Source organism: Glandiceps talaboti, chromosome 15 (assembly GCF_964340395.1).
Source record: "Glandiceps talaboti chromosome 15, keGlaTala1.1, whole genome shotgun sequence".
Classification (NCBI taxonomy): Eukaryota; Metazoa; Hemichordata; class Enteropneusta; family Spengelidae; genus Glandiceps; species Glandiceps talaboti.
In genome coordinates, this window is record NC_135563.1 from 13709675 (window position 1) to 13730931 (window position 21257).

Here is a 21257-nt window from a genome sequence, read left to right on the forward strand (position 1 = left end):
GACCCCATGTCCTACCCCGGGGGCCCTACCCCGAGGACCGAGTCCCGAATCCATTGGCAAGTCAGTCAATGAAGCAGTTATATTCTTTTCATTAACTTTGCTTACAAGTGTTTTCATGCTTTTTCATTGCACTTAATCTATAGAGTAAGAATGATTCCATATCATTAGTCGCGTCTTGTATCACCAAATGTAAAACCGCACAATATAGACTTTGGAATAAAAGAAAGTTTTATTAATCTTTGAATTCCCTCTTTCATGTGTTCAAATTTAACAATTTTGTAACAATTTCGTACAGATATCTGGTAGGTATTGATCCCAGTATCAGATTAAATAGTGGCCGGTTTTATTTTTTCTGACCATATATTCCCCCACTGAAGTTCTTTGTCTCGTGCCTAAATGAAGTTTCACCCTTGAGTTCGGAAATCAATTGAAACAGTTACAAACAACACACAACCTTTATAATGGATATAAAGTTTCTCCTATTTTTCGCTCAACGAATGTGACTAGAACTCTAAATAAACGTGGTTATGTTTTATTTATCAAACAACACATTTCATTCTTCTATTCACGATTTCTCTATGCTTTGTTGTTACTTCATTGTCTGTGGTTGTTGCCATATATTCACATGGACCTTTGATATTCGTTCTGGATTTTGTTTGATTTGTTTTTTGTATTGTTGTCTCTACGGGTACACTTATATAAGGCTTTGTTAACATCACGTATGCACCTTGGAGAAAAAAAAATTTGTTTACTGTTACTTTGTTCAAGGACATTACGTTTAAGTTAAAATGAAACAAAAAACTCACAGGGGCTAGGATGAAAGTTTTGAAATAGAGGTAAAATGTACGAACTAGTTAATGTAAAAATGAAGTAATATTATATATTTGAATATGTTTATCAATGGCTATCAAATATTGTGGGAATAGTGTTAACCCTTGTAACCGTGACAAGATGATGAACCCTACATTTATTTTATAACTTCAAAAAAGACCAAGGTTTCACATAGCAACCTTTTGAGGAGATTTTATGAAATTCAATTTAAATTTTCAGGAAAACAGGCACATTTTATATAAAATATTATATAAACTCTAGTACGCGACAGATGATTTATTGCATACACTGAGACTCGTTGGGTATTTTGAATTTCACGAGAAATGACTGAGAAGGGAAGACGATGATTTTATCTATGCGGAAAGTTGAACACGATGGTGGGGGGGGGGGGGGGGAACAGATCACAAAAATACATGAAAGTTATGCATGGCCCATCTAACTCTGGTGATATTACCAGTAAAAACAATGATCAAGCTAAGGGGTCTTTCACTCAGCTCCGCGTGTTGTGTTCGTTGAAAGTCGAAGAAGGCGTGGATTGAAATGGCTTCCAGTCAACGTGTTTTGGTTTATGGTGGGAAAGGCGCTTTAGGGTCTTCGATCGTCAACTACTTCAAGAATAAAAACTGGGTAAGTTAGACGTTTTGCAGTCTTTGACGTCAATGCACATGTTTCCATGTCCAAACATATTTGGCGTTGTTGTAGTTTGCTCAGTTTCACACCGTGGACGTTCAACATGTGGCCTGCGTTGGTTTCGAACCACTGAACACCCCGAAGTGTATCTGTAGTACTATGTATTGTAGGTCTCCGAACTGTTTGTAGAGCTTGATCGATTGCTTTACAACCAAGGTCCATAGTTCGCGGAAAAAAAGGTGGTTTTTTTCAATGACTTGGCTTTTTAAATAAGCTGTGATGTTGGTAAACTGGTTTAGTTCAGTAAGATTAAATAGATTACTTCCAAACTATAATCATAATAACACAATACTTTAATCAAATCACAATCATGCACTTGTTTACTTTTAACCTAACACGTCCAGAAGCAGGTCACCCCGTGTCAGTTGTCAGCGTTTGTCTGGTACTCCATTCGTAGTATCCTCGGGTACACAATTGAACATCGCAAGGGAGACCAATTTGCATTTGAAAAGTCACGAATCACACAACTGACTCTTCATCGTAATGAACATTCAAATCTTGAAAAGGAGGAAATTTGTTGCCATGACAACGCGTAATGCACACATAATCTACGTCATCGTTAATTTCCACTCCAGAAATCAAGGCTATATGAGGGATTTACCGGAAACATACTGAAGTAGTCGAGTAGTATTCAAAATTAGTATACCTTCAATTTTGAAGTCAAAATGAGAAATTTAGTGACAACGACAGTGTTTAGGCATTCACTTTGGTTAGAGAGGAAAGTATTGCCAATTAGATGTTGTTCAGCTGCACTAGCAGCATCTTGGACTTTGTTTTTTATCAAATAATCAAAGAGACATTTACTAAAAAATTGGCCAATTACTTGTAGTTGTAGAAAAGATGTAGCTGTTAATTAGTGGTCAATATTATCCCTAGGTAGTGTAGTGGCAAGTTTATAATTCTTGGTTTGAATGTCACAATGTCAAAACTTTGACTAGTTGTAACTGGAGTATCATTTTCTGATCAGACAACCACAATATATTGACTGAAAATTGTTAAAATATCAATAATAAGACACTGCACATGTTAACCAGTGGGTGATATTATCCACAAGTTCACAACCAGTACAGAAACAAATTGAAATGGTGATTACCATTGAGGGCGCTGATTTTTGGGTGTGGACCAAAAATCAATTTGATTTGATTTATTATGCATTATACAACTACAACAAAAACCATGTACCTACAGGTGATACATTGCAATACTGTTGACAGTGTACAATATTATGAGTACATAAGTTATTTACCTAAAAAAAACATTTTCAAAAAACGTTTAAGTTGCTAGTGCAGCTTTAACCCTTAGGACATATATGATAGTTAAAAGAAATTGATTCATTTTCATGTCTTAAAATATGAAATATACGTGAATTTATGATATATGTAAATGTTTGTAAGAATTGACACTTCTAAATTTAATATCTGATTATATAGTGTTATGAGAATTACATATCCAAGTATTAAAACTTAAAATTAATATAATACAAGGGACACACTGGTCCGTAAAGTATGGGTTTTTTAGGGAAAATTTCTACTTGCAGGGTCAAAAAAATTTTGGAAGCAAATCCTACGTTTTTTCACGAAGTCAGCTCAGTGTGTCAAATATGGTTTAGTGAGTGTTATAATATGTGTGTATAGGTGGCTGTACCAATTTACACTATTGAACAATCTTTGGATTAATGACAAAAAGTCAGTCACTTAAAATAGTGTTGTGGGCTCAAGCATAAAATGGACTCCCAACAGTTCGTTTGGTTGTGGCGATTGTTTGAAATATCATGAATATGGAGTGAAGTAAATTAGCAGTATGGCACTAGTAGTAGGTTACAATTGAAAATTTATACTCACAGAGTAAAAAAATATCTTTGAAGCAAATCCAAAATTGTAAGAAGCTTTTGTTTACTGTAAAATAAAAAGAAATTATTTTAAAAAACCATCATGTAAAATGCAGATTTCACCATGCATTCATTGAAATTCTGATTTTTTTTCATTGTAAAATACAACCTCTGACATTCCACATTAACCACTTTATATAACAGTGATATGACCTTATTCATTCCATACCTTTTCAAGGAGCCATAATTCACTATGTTTTAACATACTAGTAAAAATATGACTAAACCCAGCAACAAGTGATAGACTCTTGATACTTGTTATTTACATAGTATTCTGTATCAGAGGAAGGCTGTGTTCTATGAAAATAATGATTTTCAAATTTTTTGAATGTGAATTGTATGCAATGGCTAGACTTAGATAGTAATCCAAATGTTTGATGTGTCTGAAGGAAATACAAGTGACTTAAGGAGTTTTGCACTATGAAGTATGGAAAGATTTTAGGCAACATAAGGGAGTATTGGTATAAACCGTGAGGAAAGATTCTGAGAGAATGTGAGTGTTTGTGTGTGTGTGTGTGTGTGTGTGTGTGTGTGTGTGTGTGTGTGTGTGTGTGTGTGTGTGTGTGTTTGTTTGTGTGTGTGTGTGTGTGTGTGTGTGTGTGTGTGTAGTTGGAAGTACAGATGGGGACATCGGACTGGACTGAGTGGAGAATTTCTCTGCAGTTTCACTCACTTGTTATCTTTCCTTTCATCTTTTGTTTTATTCCTAATAGTGGGTAGCATCCATAGACCTGTTTCCAAATGAAGATGCAGATGCCAACATTGTATTAAGTATCACAGAGAGCTGGCTGAAACAAGAAGAACAAGTCACTGCGAATGTAGAAGACACTTTAAAAGGAGAGAAAGTAGATGCTGTATTGTGTGTAGCAGGAGGTTGGGCAGGTGGTAACGCTGCTAGTAAAGGTACATTATTGTTCCCTCAAATTTTCAAATTTGTGTTCACTTTTTCATAAAATCATAATTTTTTAGTTTAATTGGGCTGTAGACCTACTGTATGCATTTCTGATATCTGGTGTTTCAATTTGCATACCGTTGTAATAAATATTATCTACAGCATTGATTGTGAAATGGTACGACAATTATATACAAATCGCATAATGCACATAACAACATGATTGCAAGTATGCTAATGACATATATGCAAATTTCATTGTAAATATGCATACACCATGATTGCAAATGTGCTAATAACATATGTATGCAAATTACATAATTTGTATGCTAATGACATAAATATGCAATGATTCTCTATAATTTCTCAGTAAAAAGTATGTACTTGTAGACAAAACATTACATGAAAAATATGTACATGGTAAATAATATCTAAAATTATGTTTCATAGGTAAGATGACATCATCAAATTATCAAAAAGACAATCTGGATAGATGACATTTCTGTCCATTTTACCCTCCAAACAATGGATTTTAATGTTTGGAGTTGATTGTACAATTTCACTGTATGTGATTTAGTTTATTTTGATATTTTTACTTTTTTTTTGTAGATTTTGTGAAAAATGCTGATATGATGTGGAAGCAGAGTGTATGGACATCAGCATTGGCTGCTGAGATCTCAGCTAAACATCTCAAAGATGGTGGTTTGCTGACTCTGCCTGGAGCTCAGCCAGCTTTAGAAGGAACTGCAGGTAATCAGAAAAAGTATAATAGTTTCTTTGTAACTAGTCTGTAAGCTACGGCATGTCATGCTACTCTGTTAGACATAACTTCAAAGAAAAGCCTGATTAGGGGTGAACAACATGACATCTGACAGTTTACCTAGTAAAGAGACTTTTAATTATTTTATTTTGTTGAAAATTTTCTTTGTAACTACTCTGTAAGATATGGCGTGTCATGCGACTTTATCAGATAAAAAGTGAAGTCTGATTGGGGTTGAATGACATGATGTATTTATGAACAATTTACTTTGTGACAGACTTTGTTTTGTTGAAATTTCAATGTCTGTATAGTACAGAACTTTTGTTCCATATTTGTGAGAAATAGTTATCAACAATTTGTGTGTTTTATGTAAGTTTGATAATCTCTGTAGAAGGATAAAAGATATCAAAAGGAGCACAAGCTGAGTCTATATATTTGGGTGTCATTTTTGCTGCATATTTTAAAAGGCATTCTACTTACTGATGTATACTGCCCTCTAGTGTCTACTTACTGATGTATACTCAACCATCACTTTCCATTGACTGAACTCAAACATGGTAGTAAGATATAACTTATGAATGATCCATTGACATAATTTTATATACTGATAAAAAATGTTTGAGGAAATACTTGCTAAGTAATCAATATTTCTAGCAATGCCAGAAAACAACTATAATATCATGAATACAAGGCATGCATATACTAGAATAATTTAATTGAGACTTTATGCAAGTATTTTCACTTGAGTAAAAAAGCTTATAAACAATTCAATTTATGCCATGTGAAGACCTGAGCTATGGCGACAGCTTTTACCTAATATAAAATCGCTACGATAAACATTGGAACTGTTGTTTGCTTAGGGAGGAAAGTATTTTTTATTGAAGTTAAATTGTTGACCCATTACTGTAATGTTGTAGGTATGATGGGTTATGGTATGGCTAAGGCTGCTGTTCATCAACTAACACAGAGTTTGGGAGCAAAGAAAAGTGGCATGCCAGAGGATTCATGTGCTGTAGCTATTTTACCGTAAGTTATCAGAGTGATTAGTTTGGATAATGAATGCGAGAATATTGCTTTGTAACATGTCTGAAAATTTAGATAACATCAGATTTAAACTCCTTAGGTTAGTTGAGATTATTTAATATGAATCTGAGTTGACTCCTTAGTCTCGCAAAAAAGTAGTGCTTACAATTACAGCTGTGTCAATAATACATATCAAAGCAAAATTGGGGAAAGTAACGGCAATTTGAATGTCTTGACTCATATTGCAAACACAGGAGAACCAGTGACATAGACATGCAGTGTTGTGATGTAGAACGACAAGGGTATAAATTCCATATTTTTTTCTTAAACTTAGCTATGGTATAATATGCAATAATTTGTTCATTTGAAACTTATTTTCTCTATTATTACAGGTATCTCTTTTCTGTTCTGTCAAAATTTTACCAATGAAATATTTTATTACAAACAGTTTCTAAAGTAGCATCCAGCCAGGACAGATACATACTTTATACATTCCAGTGAAAGAAAAGTACTCCAAGTACTTCAATTATCAGGCAAATAAGTAGGAAACAAGTTTCATTTGATTGATAGAGTACATGAGAAAAGCTGGTTTTCCTACAACTTCTGAATAAATTATAGTGTGATATCGTGAAAGAAGACAACAGGCATATTGTAATAATATCAGACATCAAATTCTGACAACTGATTTCTCCTCATATGTTGACAGTGTCACCTTGGATACACCTATGAACAGGAAGTGGATGAAGGATGCTGATTTTGGTACTTGGACATCTTTAGACTTTGTAGCAGAGTAAGTTCATCAAATATGACAATGTAGAAATGTTTAATAAATGGGGATGGGTTGGGGTGGGAAGAAAAGTCAACAGCCCAAACAATTTCCTGGAAGTGAAATTCAAATGTTTGCTGATATCTCATCAGCATCACCAGGTGTGTACCAATTAGATGTCAGCAAAAAGTTTGAATTCACTTCCAAGAAATGTTTTGACTCTTGACTCTTAAGAATATAAATCTTTCATTTGATACTATGAACTCAAGAGTCTATACATATTCATTCTTGTAAAAAGTCCATAGAAAAGTTGAACAGAAGTTGAGGAATTCAAATTCCGTGTTTTAAAACATGCCAGTATCTTTTGTTTGATTTTAATTTTATTTGTACTACTGTTATTATAAATTGCTCAAGTGCTAATAGTTAGATCATGAATCTAGACACTTGTCACTTTTCAAAATGGCAGCTCGTACAAGGAGCAACTTTCCCCATGTTTGACAACTTTTGCTGTAAGTCTTTGAAATAAAATGAATTTACTTCTACTTGCAAGTTGCACTCCAACATGGAGTTTTGTTCTTTTGTTATAGAGTAACAGTATTCACTGCTATTAAATCCATCCATTTTCTTATTTCTTTTGTCGACACTAGTTAACAATTGTGAGCGGTTATATTCAGACTTTGGAGGGATTTCACAATACATATTGTTATTGAGCTAAACTGTCAAATTTGACTTTATCCCTGTCTATGATAACATAATATCTCGTCCGATACTTCACACACTCTTATAAATGAATTTTGCTTATTTCATGGAGGAAAGAAAAATGCATAAAAATGTTGTCTTTAATTTGTCTGTCTGTTTGTAACCACAATAGACATCAGTGTAATGGACCAGACTGAACAATGAACAAAATGTAGTCTTACGAAAGTAGTTGAAAACTAGTATTTGCAGCATTAATAATTTGAAAATAACAAATTTCAATGTGCTGCCTGGTACTGTACAGATACTAGTATTTGAGCCAATCCAAGATTTCATTATTATTCTGACTGTTTTTCTGTTCCAGGTTGTTCTACAAATGGGCCAATAATGAGGAGCGTCCTGCAAGTGGCAGTCTGATTCAGCTCATCACAAAAGATGGCCAAACTGAACTTGTGAAAGCCAAGTCGTAAAAATATTGAATCGCTGACCACAGGATTTTAGCAACTGCAGGGTAGAAAAGTCAAGAAACTAACTAGATAAAAGAAATCAGATGTTGAGAAATAGTAATAGTAGATGGAAACTAAAATGGAAGTGTTTTTCAGTTCAGTATATGGGGAGATATCTTCACGTCAGAAGCACATGAAATATTTCACAAACATGTTTTTCAGTGAAGTGCAGCAAATTGGTTTGATTTGATTTGAACATTGCATGTAATATACAGACATAATCTCTGTATTAGGAAGTGCAGTCATCACTGCAACTCTGACTTCACAATTTATACTCTAATCATGAAGCAAAGCTGATTGGTGGTGACATGCACCCTCACCAGGTCACATTGAAATGTACTTTTGTTTTTATGAAATGTATCGTGAGTTATATGTTGTCCTATAATCAGCCAAAATTAACAGTCATACAAATATGTAGATCACAGTATGTAGAGCAATAAAAGTGCCTTTATGACAACAATGCGTTTTTTGGAAGTTTTTTGCCCCCAACTGTCCAAAAACCCTGACGAGCTTATTAACAGAGCACTGTGAGGTGAGTAAAGAATAGAAGACATGTAGCTCAAAAGAGAACTCACAAACCCATCCTCTTGCATGATGCATTATGGGAAATCTATCAATCATGGGCATAATTCAGTAGTAAACAATTTTATCACATTGTAATTACAAATAATCACCATTCTCGCAAGCCAAGGGAAATATTTCTGCTGAAGCAACAAAATATGTAGTACGTTTCGGACAGTGGTGAAAAGAGGACTGGTTTATGATGCTGATAATTTTGTCCTGGATCAGTATTGAAGAAGGTGACTGAATGAAGAACAAGTAGACAACGATATTAAGTGTGCAATAAATATACAGGAGAGAATAATTCTCATCATCAACACCATGGCATGGTCTTCTAACATTTGCCTCAAACACATACTTCTCACATACACAGGACTAGATGCTACAACAGTTGTCACTTTTATATACACTTTGCAGAGAGAATACTTTGTATCAACACCATGGCACAGTCTTCTAACATTTGCCTCAATCACATACTTCTCACATCCACAGGAGTAGATGCTACAACAGTTGTCACTTTTAAATAGACTTTGCACTTTAATATTTCTACAAAATAACATTAAAAGACATTATTCTGAAGTGCAAAATTCTTGACACTGTGCACCCTTCTTTATTAACAGCATACAAATGAACTACATCGGGCAAAGTTCACAGCTTCTACATCAAATGTATCGCACTTACAGTAACTACGTACAGTAATCTTCCAGTAAAACATCGTCATTCCTTCATATGTAATAAAAAACACGTTATAAATATTTATCCGACATTCATATTTAAAAGTTCTTGAAACAAATATTACATTGGTTTGTTGAGTTTCTTTGAAAACAAGACCTATTTCATAGTTTGAGTTGGTTACCTATAGTATTTACAACATCATCTATTGTTTTGACACAAGCTGGTCATTTTTTACACTGGTGATTTTTGTGATATTTTAATTTGCAAATTTATGCAAACGTTCTTGGTAATGGCTGATGCGTGTGCTTATTGAGAGAGTTGCTGTGGTCAGCTGTAAAAAAGGAATTGTTGCTACTATACTATAAAAATAGTACGGTTGACAAATTTTGGAGCATCTGAAATGAGCAATGCTATGAAAGAGAGGTAGTTAAAGATGGCATTGTTGGGTAGTTGAAAGGAAATGGTCTGGGAAAGGAGGGGTAGCTGTAATGGGACTGACAAGCACATAGGAATTGGTAAACTAAAATGGACAGGTAGAGGGGTAGTTGAAATGAGATTGTGATGTAGAGGGGTAGTTGAAATGAGATTGTGATGTAGAGGGGTAGTTGAAATGACGACTGACATGAAGAGGGGGTAGTAGCAAAGATTGGCATATGTACAGGGGTAGTTGAAATGAAAACTCATGTAGAGGGGTAGTTGAAATGAATATTGACATTTAGCGGGGTAGTTGAAATGAAGTTTGGTAAGTAGAGGGGTAGTTGAAATAATGAAGGACAGGGGTAGGTGAAATGAGATTGATGTAGAGGGTAGGTGAAATGAGATTGACATGTAATGGGGTAGTTGATATGAGATTGACGTGTAGAGGGGTAGGTGAAATGAGCTGAGAAAGATTTTGTAACCATTCTACATTGTGGAAGTAGCAAAGAATATCAAATAATTATCAATTTTTAACTTTACAAATATCAAATAACTCTTTAAATTGCTGAGGTAATTGTGTGACAGTGTTTTGAAAGTGGTTATTTTGGGACAAACAGATAAATATACACTAGAGCTAGTGTACATGTCCATCCAAAGGGCTGAATGGTTAAGTTTGGGGAATATTTACTCACTGGTTTGTGTAATAAACATTTCAACAGGTCACAGCTAGAGTTGAACAATTTCAAATATTGCCTGATTAATACCAGAGCATTAATGTTTAGGCACCTCTCAAATTAAACATGTACAAATGCTTATCACGAGAGATGGCAGTACAGATGTGTACAATGAAGTATAAAATAGTACCACTGGTGGAAAATTATTTTGAAAAAAATACAAATGGTTGCTTGTGACTTGAAATGGTGGATGAAAATGACAGAGCAATCAAAGATTTGCTGTCTTTGACTGAATTCAAACCAAACCATAACATGGTTGATTGTATTCTCAGTTGATATATGAAGTGTAATAAGAATGTATGTTTTGTGAGAAACAAGTTATTGACTAAATCTGCCCTCTCGTCGGTGTCACATGACATTTTTTCACAATTATTGACTGGGCTTGTGTGGTATCCCACAATTTAGCCACAAACATTATAAATCAATGGTATTGTATGGTATTGACAGTTTTTTATCACCTTAAATATTGCAGTGTGTGTAAACCACGGAGTGTTTGGTACAAAACATAACAAGTTTACACTTGCTTACACACAGCATCAAAAGTACATAACTGTCTCACCTCTGATCGCTTCAAAAAAGTGCATTGCAAGGTACAAGTATATAGCACAGTGGATAATATAGAAAACAGAGTCCAACTAGAATTTCACTGATATGTGTCAAGTTTGTGCTGAGTGTGAACAGACTAAAACACAGAAAACGACAAAAACAAAGAGATAGTTATTATAATCTTTTTTAAAACTCATCTGATGCACTCTTTTCACTAGCACACTTCCAACACTTTTTTTTAAATCCGTGATTGAAACCAAAAGAAGACATCTAGATTTGATTCCAAAATTATTCACAGTGACCAATCAACCAATGAACATTTCTGAAACCTTTCATGAATATCATTGATTGTCTCAGATCACATGACAGTACAGTTGAATCTGATTGGATGGTTACTGTTGGAGAAAATAAAGACAAAAAGACATTCTAGTTAGTTATTTTTTTTACCCTGCCTTGATATCAGCACCTTTGACTTTGTACTTCCTCATCAAAGAAAATAATTTCTTTCCAAGAAACAATCCTAGACTACTGAAGTTTTGACTTTGAAAGCAGACTCAATGTTTTTACAAATTTATGACCAGTGGTCCTGGCAGTACATGATTATTTGATCAATCTAGACAACAACTTTGAACTTTGAACTTTGAACCTTACAGTGCCACAAATGAGATGCAAACCAGGATAATAATACTGCAATTTCTCTTTTTTACACATTTGCTTACGTAAGAGATTGGTGTACTCTTAATTAGTATATCAAATTCTTAGACACAAAATATCCGACTAAAACAAAACATTTGATATAGCTGCTACAGTTAGGTTGATCCAAAGAGTGAAATTAAATGGTTCTTGTGTTGAGGTATTAACGTTATGGCTGACAGAAATAAATGTTCAACTGTAAGAAGAAATATATTACTATCAAGTGACATAATTTTAAATAAGGGACGATCGCACAATGTCGCACAATCTCTACAAATGAAAACTTCATTCGTTTAGGGGGTGGGGGTCTGGCATTGATGTGATTGCTGAACTTCATTTTCGCAATTCTGACCCAATTTAGAAAACTTTCATGCCTTTCAATGATAACAGGTTCTGTATTTACTACTGAGATGTTGATAAGTTGATTATAAATCTATTTACAGTGAAGGGTTGCTGATAGTATTTTAATACATTTACCATAATGTTTCTACATTGCATCAATTGTTGTGGTGAGACCACTTCAGCATGGTTTACATAATATATAAACGTGTTGATGTTGCACTTGTGAACGTTCCTTTAGGGGAGGGTTTTCTGTTGCACAAAGTTAGTTTATTGAGCTTGTGTGACATTATGTGATTGTCCCTAAGTTCATGTATACACTTGGAAATGATCACAATCTTTGTGAAAGGCCTTTTTGAATTGACATAGTCTTGTTTACCAAAACTCTCACCGCTGGGGGGGGGGGGGGGGGGGGGGGGGGGGGGGGAGGCTCTTCTATGAGACCACCAAGACGAGAGTCTGTGAAAACCACGTTTCAGCTACCCTGCACTGGGGTCACACAGTACATTTCTTCCAAGTCATAAAAAATGGGCTTACGAGGCCTATTTGTTGTAGTTTAAATGTATGATGCTTGAGAAGTAATATCTTGTCGCGAAAGTACCTAAATCGTTTGGATGTGAAGTATTCCCCAGCATGCACTGCTCCGGTCGATACTTCCTGTGTGGGCGAGTTGGACTCTCATTTGCTCATTTGGTGGTCTCGTAGAAGAGCCCCACCAGTGAGAGGCTGGATAACTGAGACTAGAGCTGACTTTTTTTTAACCAAAACATGCCAAAATTGATACAAGGTGGCAACCTCTCATCATTTGCTATTTTCATGATCACAGCTGATTTACATAACAAAGCACACTTCTTTTTAATCTGTACATCGATATCCTGCCCATTTTCTGTGTTTGTTTTTGTTGTCACTTGTTTAACCTTATTTTGGGTCGAAATTAGTGCACTGTAACCATGTTTTATGGTAGACATCATAGTTTTGTGGCTTGTGAAAGTGTATGTACACAACAATAGACAGTGATAACAGATGTTGTACAAAGTTAGATTGTTACTGTATTATGTACAACAGTTTCTGTGAAATATTTTTCCAAACAAAAAGGAAAAACATAACCCCTATACTCTTTACCGGTGTAACATCAGGAACAGACTGCCCAGACAAAATGTAAAACCACTCAATATTTACAATGTTTCATTCATCTTGTCTTCCCCCGATGTCAACATTAATGGTTTGATCTGTTTGTTTCCAGAAGGTTGGGACGAACCACTGTTGAGACATGGGGTTAGCAGATAGATAATTGAGGAACTACAGGTAATCTCAACCACTGTAGTCGGTGCTAACATAGTGCAGTTGTCTGTACATGCTTTTGAGCGATGATATACACCTTTCAATAAATACATGTTTTTCAAGCCACCATGCTTTGGTGTTGTCACGCTAGACAAATTCTTAGGAACTCAGCACAGTAATAGGCTCACTCTGATTGGCCAGGGTCAACAGCCATATATATTAGATGACTTTTGATAGGTCAGTTTAAATCATTTACTACTCCTGATTGGTCATACTGTCAACAAGGAATATGAAAGCTGACTCCTAATTGGTCCATAAAATGACTCAAGACTTTTTTGACAATTCATAACAAGGCATAATGCAAGGAGTTGTTCAATTGCCAAGTGAGAAAGTTTGACACCAAAAAAGTTACAAGTTTGTCTGAAATTTCTACTTGAAAATGATACAGTATTCTAGAGATTACAGTTTCTGGTAGCAGAATGTCTGTTAAAAGTCCAAAGTATGTGAAATACTTCCACCTGTACAGAACACTGATTGCACTGGAAATAAAATTTGTTCGATGAACACAACACTTATAAAATGGTGTCTAACAATTAAAAAACATTACCAACTAAGCTTCCATTCATTTTTTTTGTACACAGAAATTTCACCAATGTGCCATCTCTAGTTCCAAATTAAAATGAGATTCTCCAATCATTTCAGTTGTTTGGGATCAAAATTTTATATTACAGGCAAAAAAATATTGTACTAAATGTGCTACAATTACTTATTACAATATTTCTTTTATTCATACACTGGTTTCTTTCTTCCAAGTACCTGAATTTTTCCTTTTTCTACTTTTGGAGCTCTCTGAGCCTGTACCTGTTTCAATATCAGATCCTGATGAAAGGTCGTCCCTGCTGCTATGGACACCCTGACCCTGACCCTGACCCTGACCTTCACCCTCAGTATCTAAGTTAACATCACCATTGCTAAGTGGTGGGACTTCCTCACAACTTGGAGCAAGTTCAAGTGTCTCTTGGGGGCTGTCTGGTGTTGTTGTTCCAGTGCTGCTTTGTGGCATTGCAGCAGGGCTTGGTAGTGTTGAAGTTGGGCTCTGTGGCGTTGAAGCCTGACTTTGCTGTGGTGTGGCAGCCCTTTGTTTTATACTATGTGATGAATGTTCTCTAGTCATTCTCCCCTCCCGCCCAAGACTACTGTCTTTGGATAAGTCTCTAGGCAAACTACCATGAGACTTACTACAGTCTTCCCTTGAAGATCCCCCCCTCACTTTATCTCTGTCTTTCTGTCTCTCTGGGAAGCTATTTATGCTAGAAGGTGTTTTAGCATCAGTACCATATTGACTTGGTCCTCCTCTCACTGTAGAGGCATAACTTTCAGGAAAGCTAGAATGACTATCTGCTACGCTGCCACGACTTTGCGGCCTGTTGTCGATTCGCGGCAAACTGTTCATCACCATGTCTCTATGTAGCACATGTTTTTGTGAGTGAGATTCGTGATGTGGTCTTGAACCATACTTGGAGTTTGGTGGACGGTTCTTATTTTTGTGCATAAATCTGTATGCTGGATATCCGTTTGGCCTTTCCTGGATTGGAAAGGGGTGAGTTCTACTGTCTATTGTACTGAATGACTGATCTGTATACATAGCTGAGTGTGAAGGAATGTCCACATACATGTTGGTTGTTTTCCTACCCGACGGTATCGCTTTGTACACAGGGTTAGAATGATATGATCGATTTGTAGTGTTCGATCTGTTGGTGAAGGATGAATCAATGCTGCTTGCTGACTGCTTATGGTGATAAACCTGTCCATTAGTCTGAAGAGCTGATCCAGAATCCACAGAGAAAGCGTATCGCGTTCTACGCTGACATCCACAGCAGCGTAGCCAGCTGAGCCGCACATCATTCCGCATGACGCAGTTATAGGAAAATATGAATATTCCCAATGCAGCACTAGCTATTCCGTAACTGTAACTGAACATTACATTTAGGTAGTCTTCCTGTGTTATTGACATAGCAGCACACACCCACATTGCTAGGAAACAGAATAACATGAATACCAATGATCGTAGCTGAGACTGAAAGCTGTGCTCGGCATCCAGAAAGCTTGTAGCGACGGACGTGGCTGCGGTATGTGTTCCTAAAGATTCCAAATCGGTCACTGGCAAGTCTCGTTCCTGGTTTTCATTCTCTCTATTCTGCTCGATCTGCTTGACTTCATACTTCCTTGGCATGGTCTGGAGTTTCCTTGATGTGCTCACAAAGTAGACGATGTTGATGAGAAACATAAGAGAGACAAACGCCAGGAAGGCTAACATCTGGAGGCTACTTTCTATGTTGGACTGGATTTCTAACCAACAACTGGAAGAGAAACAAGAGAGACACAATTTTAAAGATATTTCAATCATTCAATCAATCAATCAATCAATCAATCAATCAATCAATCAATCAATCAATCAATCAATCAATCAATCAATCACTCTCTCAATCACTCAACCGACTGACCGACAATCAATCAATCAATCGTTTTCACTATGATGTAGCCTATCAAGGCAATGTACAGTCGAAGGCGCTGAAGAATAGATAGGTCTTTAAATTCTTTCTGAGGGCATTAGCTGTAGAATTTTGCTGCAATTCCAATAGTAGTTTATTGCACATACTAGGTGCGAGTGCAGCATGTCAGAAACCATACCATTCATATATTACTTTGTAGTTGGGTCCATGCAATAGACATCTGGCAGATGGCTGGAGTGTCCAGAGAATTGGTTCATTTGAATTTGGTTTGATATGTGGCATGACCTTTATTATCATACCATACATAACAGATGAAAACTACAAGTTAAATAGTGATGTCATCAGATCATGTGATGTGGGGAACCAATCAAGGGGCTTTAACTTCACAAATACTAAATGTAAGAGCACAGCTAACATAGTTATACATTAACTTGACAACTTACTAGTCTGAACCACCATATTTTTCCAGATCTGCTGCAGCACTTATTCCGACAACAAGACTTGGAAGGCCTGTGAAAAAAACATATACATTTTCAGCTTGTAAATAGTATATTTTTCATATTTAAACTTACATCAATTTATCCTAATGAATGAGAGAAATTCAGTGGTGGTTTTGTAAGGTGTAATTGTAATTTGATTTAAACACAGAAAGAAAATTATACTAAATATTCAATCAATCAATCAATCAATCAATCAATCAATCAATCAATCAACCAATCAATCAATCAATCAATCAATCAATCAATGATCAAATGAATTAGTTCCAAACTCCACAGCAATGTTCTTTTCAGTGGTACTGAATGATAAGACCCCCCACTGTGAAGCTGGCAAATGCTAGACACCTGACAAATGACAGTTGCCATTCCCATGAAGTGTACATTCTTTGCAATTGGACTGATCTACATTTATTCAATAGTCTGATAAATGCCAAGTGGAAATGACTTCCAAAGTTGTGGAAGTGTTGACATGAAATAGCATGTGGGAGTGGCTTACACTTGTTCATGTTAAACAATCTCATTTATTTGCATAACTTGGTTTTTGCTGAAAATTTATATTTTCCTTGAACTGCTCACAAGATCACTTTTCAAACAGATATACAGAATTCCCAGTAACAGTAAGACATCAAATTATCACACAGTCTGTGAGTGCCTTGAAATCACTAGTTGCACACTAACAGAAGACTTTAAATTAAGAAAAACTATAGGATACATACCCCAACCAAGGAAGTAAAATCTCAGCATAGGTCTAGGTGGTGGTGGGGGTTCTCCAGGTGGCAAAACTTTATCTTTCTTGCACAGTCGTCTGTTGAGATTTCTAGCTGCAATAGCCATCCACACCAGTGTACACAGAGTAAAGTAATGGATAGCAATACCTATGATGTAACATACAACTTCTGGCTCTGTTCTGTTAATACCTCCAGCAAACGTTCCCACAGTCATAATAAGACTTATGCACAGGTTGAGTAGAGTGTGTACACTCTTCCTGCAAATACGAATTTGACTGCAAAACAAAGAAGATGAAAAAGATGTAGAAATTATTGTCATGAAAATATTTGATGTCAAAAATGTTGTGATGGTGTTGTAATTATATGACAGTACCCATGATGTGTGAGTGCAAGTGTGGTGTGCTTGGGGTATTTACAGTGCTCTATGTGGCCATACTTTCACAAGAGTAGGCAGTGAAAGTGCAGTAGAAAACACTGTACCCAAGAGTGCAAATACACCTGAGTACCCACACTTGAACTCATGCAGCATGAGGTTATGTTAGTACTACATATGTTTATCTGAAAAACAAATTTCTGTAAAAATGACACTATGCAATCACACACTTCTGTGTAAATGAACAAGTGCATCCTCATTTGCACATCATTTGAATGTACGTATGCAATAATGTTTTCGGTATTGCACTGCAGTGCAAATATAACTACTATTTTTTTTTTTTATTTTAACAATTTTTTTTAATTTTATTTATATCACGAGAAAAAAAAAGGAAAAAGAAATACACGACAAAACTTTGGCAACAAAAACTAGATACTAAAAATAGTGAAAAAAACAAATTACAAAGTCAGCTTCACTTTCTGTTCATTTTTTTGCCACTTAGCATCAAACTTTTCGTACTTTGCAGTTTTCTTTACTGCGATGTTTTCTATCTCGTATTTAATCTTCAAAATACTCATAAAACTTTCAAATGAGGGAATTTTGTTTTTACACTTGGAAGTATAAAGAAAATATTTAGCTTGTAAAATAATATAATTGATCATGTAATAATCATCATGGTTGAGAACACCCAAGTAAATGTTACAATTATTCAAAGTTATTTGTAAGTGTTCAAATAAGTGTTCATTTATGTCCAACCATAAGCGCTCTGTATACTTACATTCTACAAATAAATGATCTCTTGTTTGTATTCTATCATGACAATGGTCACATAAATTGGTATCTGTTACTTTCATATGAAATAAACTGTCATTTGTGAATATCAACCTATTTATAATCTTTTGTTGAAAACATTGTATTCGAGATTCGAGATATAACTACTATGAGTGTGCACTATTGCAAGTACTCTTTGGTACATATGTAATAAATACTATGAATACAATCTGATCAATATAATATATTATGATAGATATGGTTGTCTTAATTAATTTTATACCTTGCTACTTTTCAAAGTTCATGATTTAGATAAAAAATTCTTGTCTAAAATGCTTAACTGTTTTGCTTGAATATTGTAGTAAGTAGTAGTATATTATTCAAACAGCTTAAATACATGTATTCTGTAATTTCTATAATTTGGAATTTATAAACTTTGTATGACTTCCACCTTAACTTATCATCATCCCAAGCTGATGATTGGGAGAAAGACATTGTGTCAGTAGATGTTATTTGTAACTATGGTAACACTGACCTTATAAAGCCGATATAAGTCATAACAGTCGTCATGATGGCTATTAAACACACACCACTGCCTACATACACAATGGGTTGAAGAATACCAGAGTTCCATCCACTCATCTTTTCCATATGACCGTCTGGTGTATTCAGATCCTGTACAATGAAGAACACAGAAATTAGATAAGAAATGTTGTTACATCAAGAAATACTACTAGCTCACCAGAGCTTTCACCAGGTAAAAACACCATGGCTTCACCAGTGTTTTCTGAAGTTACGACATATATATGTACTACCAGTATTTCTTGGTGCAAAATGAAATTAAATATATGAATACTGAATGAATGTTTGCACAGATGAGCTTTCAACACTCTATTTTATTTATATGTACACTATACAACAGAGTGATATATTATATATCAACACTTACCTTTAATATGGCAAAATTTGTTAGATGTGAACATTCAACTGTTGTCATGTTTTCATTGCGTCGTACAATCTTACATCCATTGGAATCCCAGGCACCATGACCAGCTGATAAACAAATTCAAAATTGTTAAATCAACTACATATTCTTGTTTCCAATGGCATCAAAGCATTGTAAAATTGTACATATACATTACTTATCATAAGTAATGGTTGTATTTGAACAAATTCAGTTTGATCATTTTGACATACACATGTATCATCTTTACAAACACTGATACTACCAAAGCTATCTCTCTTTTGACAATTTCCCAAAGTTTCCTTCACTGTTGATATTCTGTATTCTGAATGGACCAAAAGTTTTGGAACAAACAGTTGGGATTATTCTGACAATGTTCTGACTCTATGTAGCATTGTCTTGAACTGACACTCCAGAACCCATAGAACCCAAAATGTCTCTACTTCCTGGAGTGGCATTCCCCTTTAATATGAACCAAAGTCTAAACATATAAGTTTTGGTTAGGCTATAATGATGCTACTATTGGGAATGTGTAGGTTTCTTTGACTGATAACGGTACAATGTATCTCTCTTTTCTCAAAATGGTTACTTCCTGGTCCATAACTCAAATCTTCAGCTCAGTAATGTTTTGTAACTTTTTTTTTTTGAGTTTTCGGTCGGCAGTAACCAAGCATAGGATGAATTCAACTGGTCACTGAACAGACACAGTCAGCATTTTAGTCAGAATCTCCGAGTCATGTTTTGCTAGTACTAGTCGCTTACAAAACAAAATCAATTTACTTACAAATAGCTTCAAAATTCCAGAATGCGGCTACTGGTTCAGCACCATCTTGATGAGGTCTAAATGTTAAGATGATGGGTTCTGTCAAGTTTTCTAGGCTGAAACCAGCTGTTAGAAACAAAATATGAAAAGTCACAAATCTTGAAATTCATTCAAAAATCAAATACTTTGTATAATGTTCTAACAAGCCAATCATATTCGCCATCTTGCTTGAAATTAGCATATAATTTACATACTTTAAAGTGATTGGATATTAAGTTTTTCTCTTATAAATCATGTTCACTGTATCAGTTGACATGAGCTATTGGCATAGAATTTATCTTTCAACCAATCAGATAGCAGGCTTTTTTTCTTCACCAGCCAATCAACTTCACTGTATTGAAATGAGCTATAATATGTTTATGCTTAACCAATCAGATACGATATAATATTTTCACAAGCCACACAGTACAGATTGAAAGGTGTCTCATATTCAATATGCATACAACTAATCAAACTCCGTATTTACTCCTGTTTTTCCCGACTTGTGGATCTTTACAAATACAGAGGATCAATGTCATTTTCATAATCTCATTTTTCTTTTCTACCAACATGGAATTCAAACAGCAATTCGCAATGCTGTAGGCGATTCAGGTATTGTATGATTTGCATTCAATATTGTGTGTCAGGCTTTGCTTGATATGAAAAAAAAAATGAAAATGTACCCTTCATAGTAGAAATGTAAGAGTAACTGCTTTGAGATGTATTAAAGTGTTATTTACCAAATTTGCTTGATATCACGCTGGTTGTGACTGTCTTTCTGCCATTATTGGATGCATAATTTGTTGAGTTGCCGGTGTTTGGAAATAACTTTCCATTCTTATAGAAAAGTACTTGAAGTCTGTAGGTTCTATCTGTACTGATGCTGTACTTTTCACGTAGTTTGGCAAACAATGATCTTGGTAATTCTATAGAAGCTTCCACAGGCTGCAAAAGTGAAAATATTCCCATTCATTATACTGAAAGAATGAGTGACTTTTGACATTTTTGTAGGTTTTCCTGAAAAGTGAAGAGCATCATTGTCTTGCCAGTGAGAGACAGTTCTCTCAAGACAGAAATAAGACAGCGCCCTCACAGGTGAAGTAGTACATTTAATTAGTATATGGGTCTTACAAAAAGATTGCGTAGAGAGACGAATAGCCAACTTTATCAACTGGTTTTCTCTTATACTACATGAATATATCTACAACAAGTTGTCTACAAAAATCCTACGATCTTATTTGTTGAGAAGAGAAATATTTGAGTCAATACATATCAGTAGAACACTGAACAGGAATGATGGATCGACTCTAC

The 21257-nt window shown here is 35.2% G+C and overlaps 2 protein-coding genes across 2 annotated transcripts in view; one reads left to right on the forward strand and one right to left on the reverse strand.

Moving 5' to 3' along the window:
- The first annotated feature begins 1321 nt into the window (after positions 1–1321).
- On the forward strand, positions 1322–8494 carry LOC144446654 (dihydropteridine reductase-like). Its single transcript, XM_078136468.1, has 6 exons — positions 1322–1458; positions 4123–4312; positions 4911–5051; positions 5979–6087; positions 6791–6874; positions 7911–8494. The coding sequence occupies exons 1-6, from the start codon at positions 1372–1374 to the stop codon at positions 8014–8016; spliced, it is 717 nt and encodes a 238-aa protein (XP_077992594.1). The 5' UTR covers positions 1322–1371; the 3' UTR covers positions 8017–8494.
- Positions 8495–14085: 5591 nt separating this feature from the next.
- The window catches only part of LOC144446236 (adhesion G protein-coupled receptor A3-like), an 87966-nt gene continuing 80794 nt past the window's right edge, over positions 14086–21257 (reverse strand). Inside the window, exons 12-18 of the mRNA XM_078135988.1 lie at positions 20687–20891; positions 19929–20033; positions 19130–19233; positions 18716–18855; positions 17025–17311; positions 16255–16321; positions 14086–15658 (exon numbers count right to left, since the gene is read on the reverse strand). Of these exons, the coding sequence (XP_077992114.1) occupies positions 14086–15658; positions 16255–16321; positions 17025–17311; positions 18716–18855; positions 19130–19233; positions 19929–20033; positions 20687–20891 (2481 nt within the window). The remainder of the gene's footprint in view (positions 15659–16254; positions 16322–17024; positions 17312–18715; positions 18856–19129; positions 19234–19928; positions 20034–20686; positions 20892–21257) is intronic.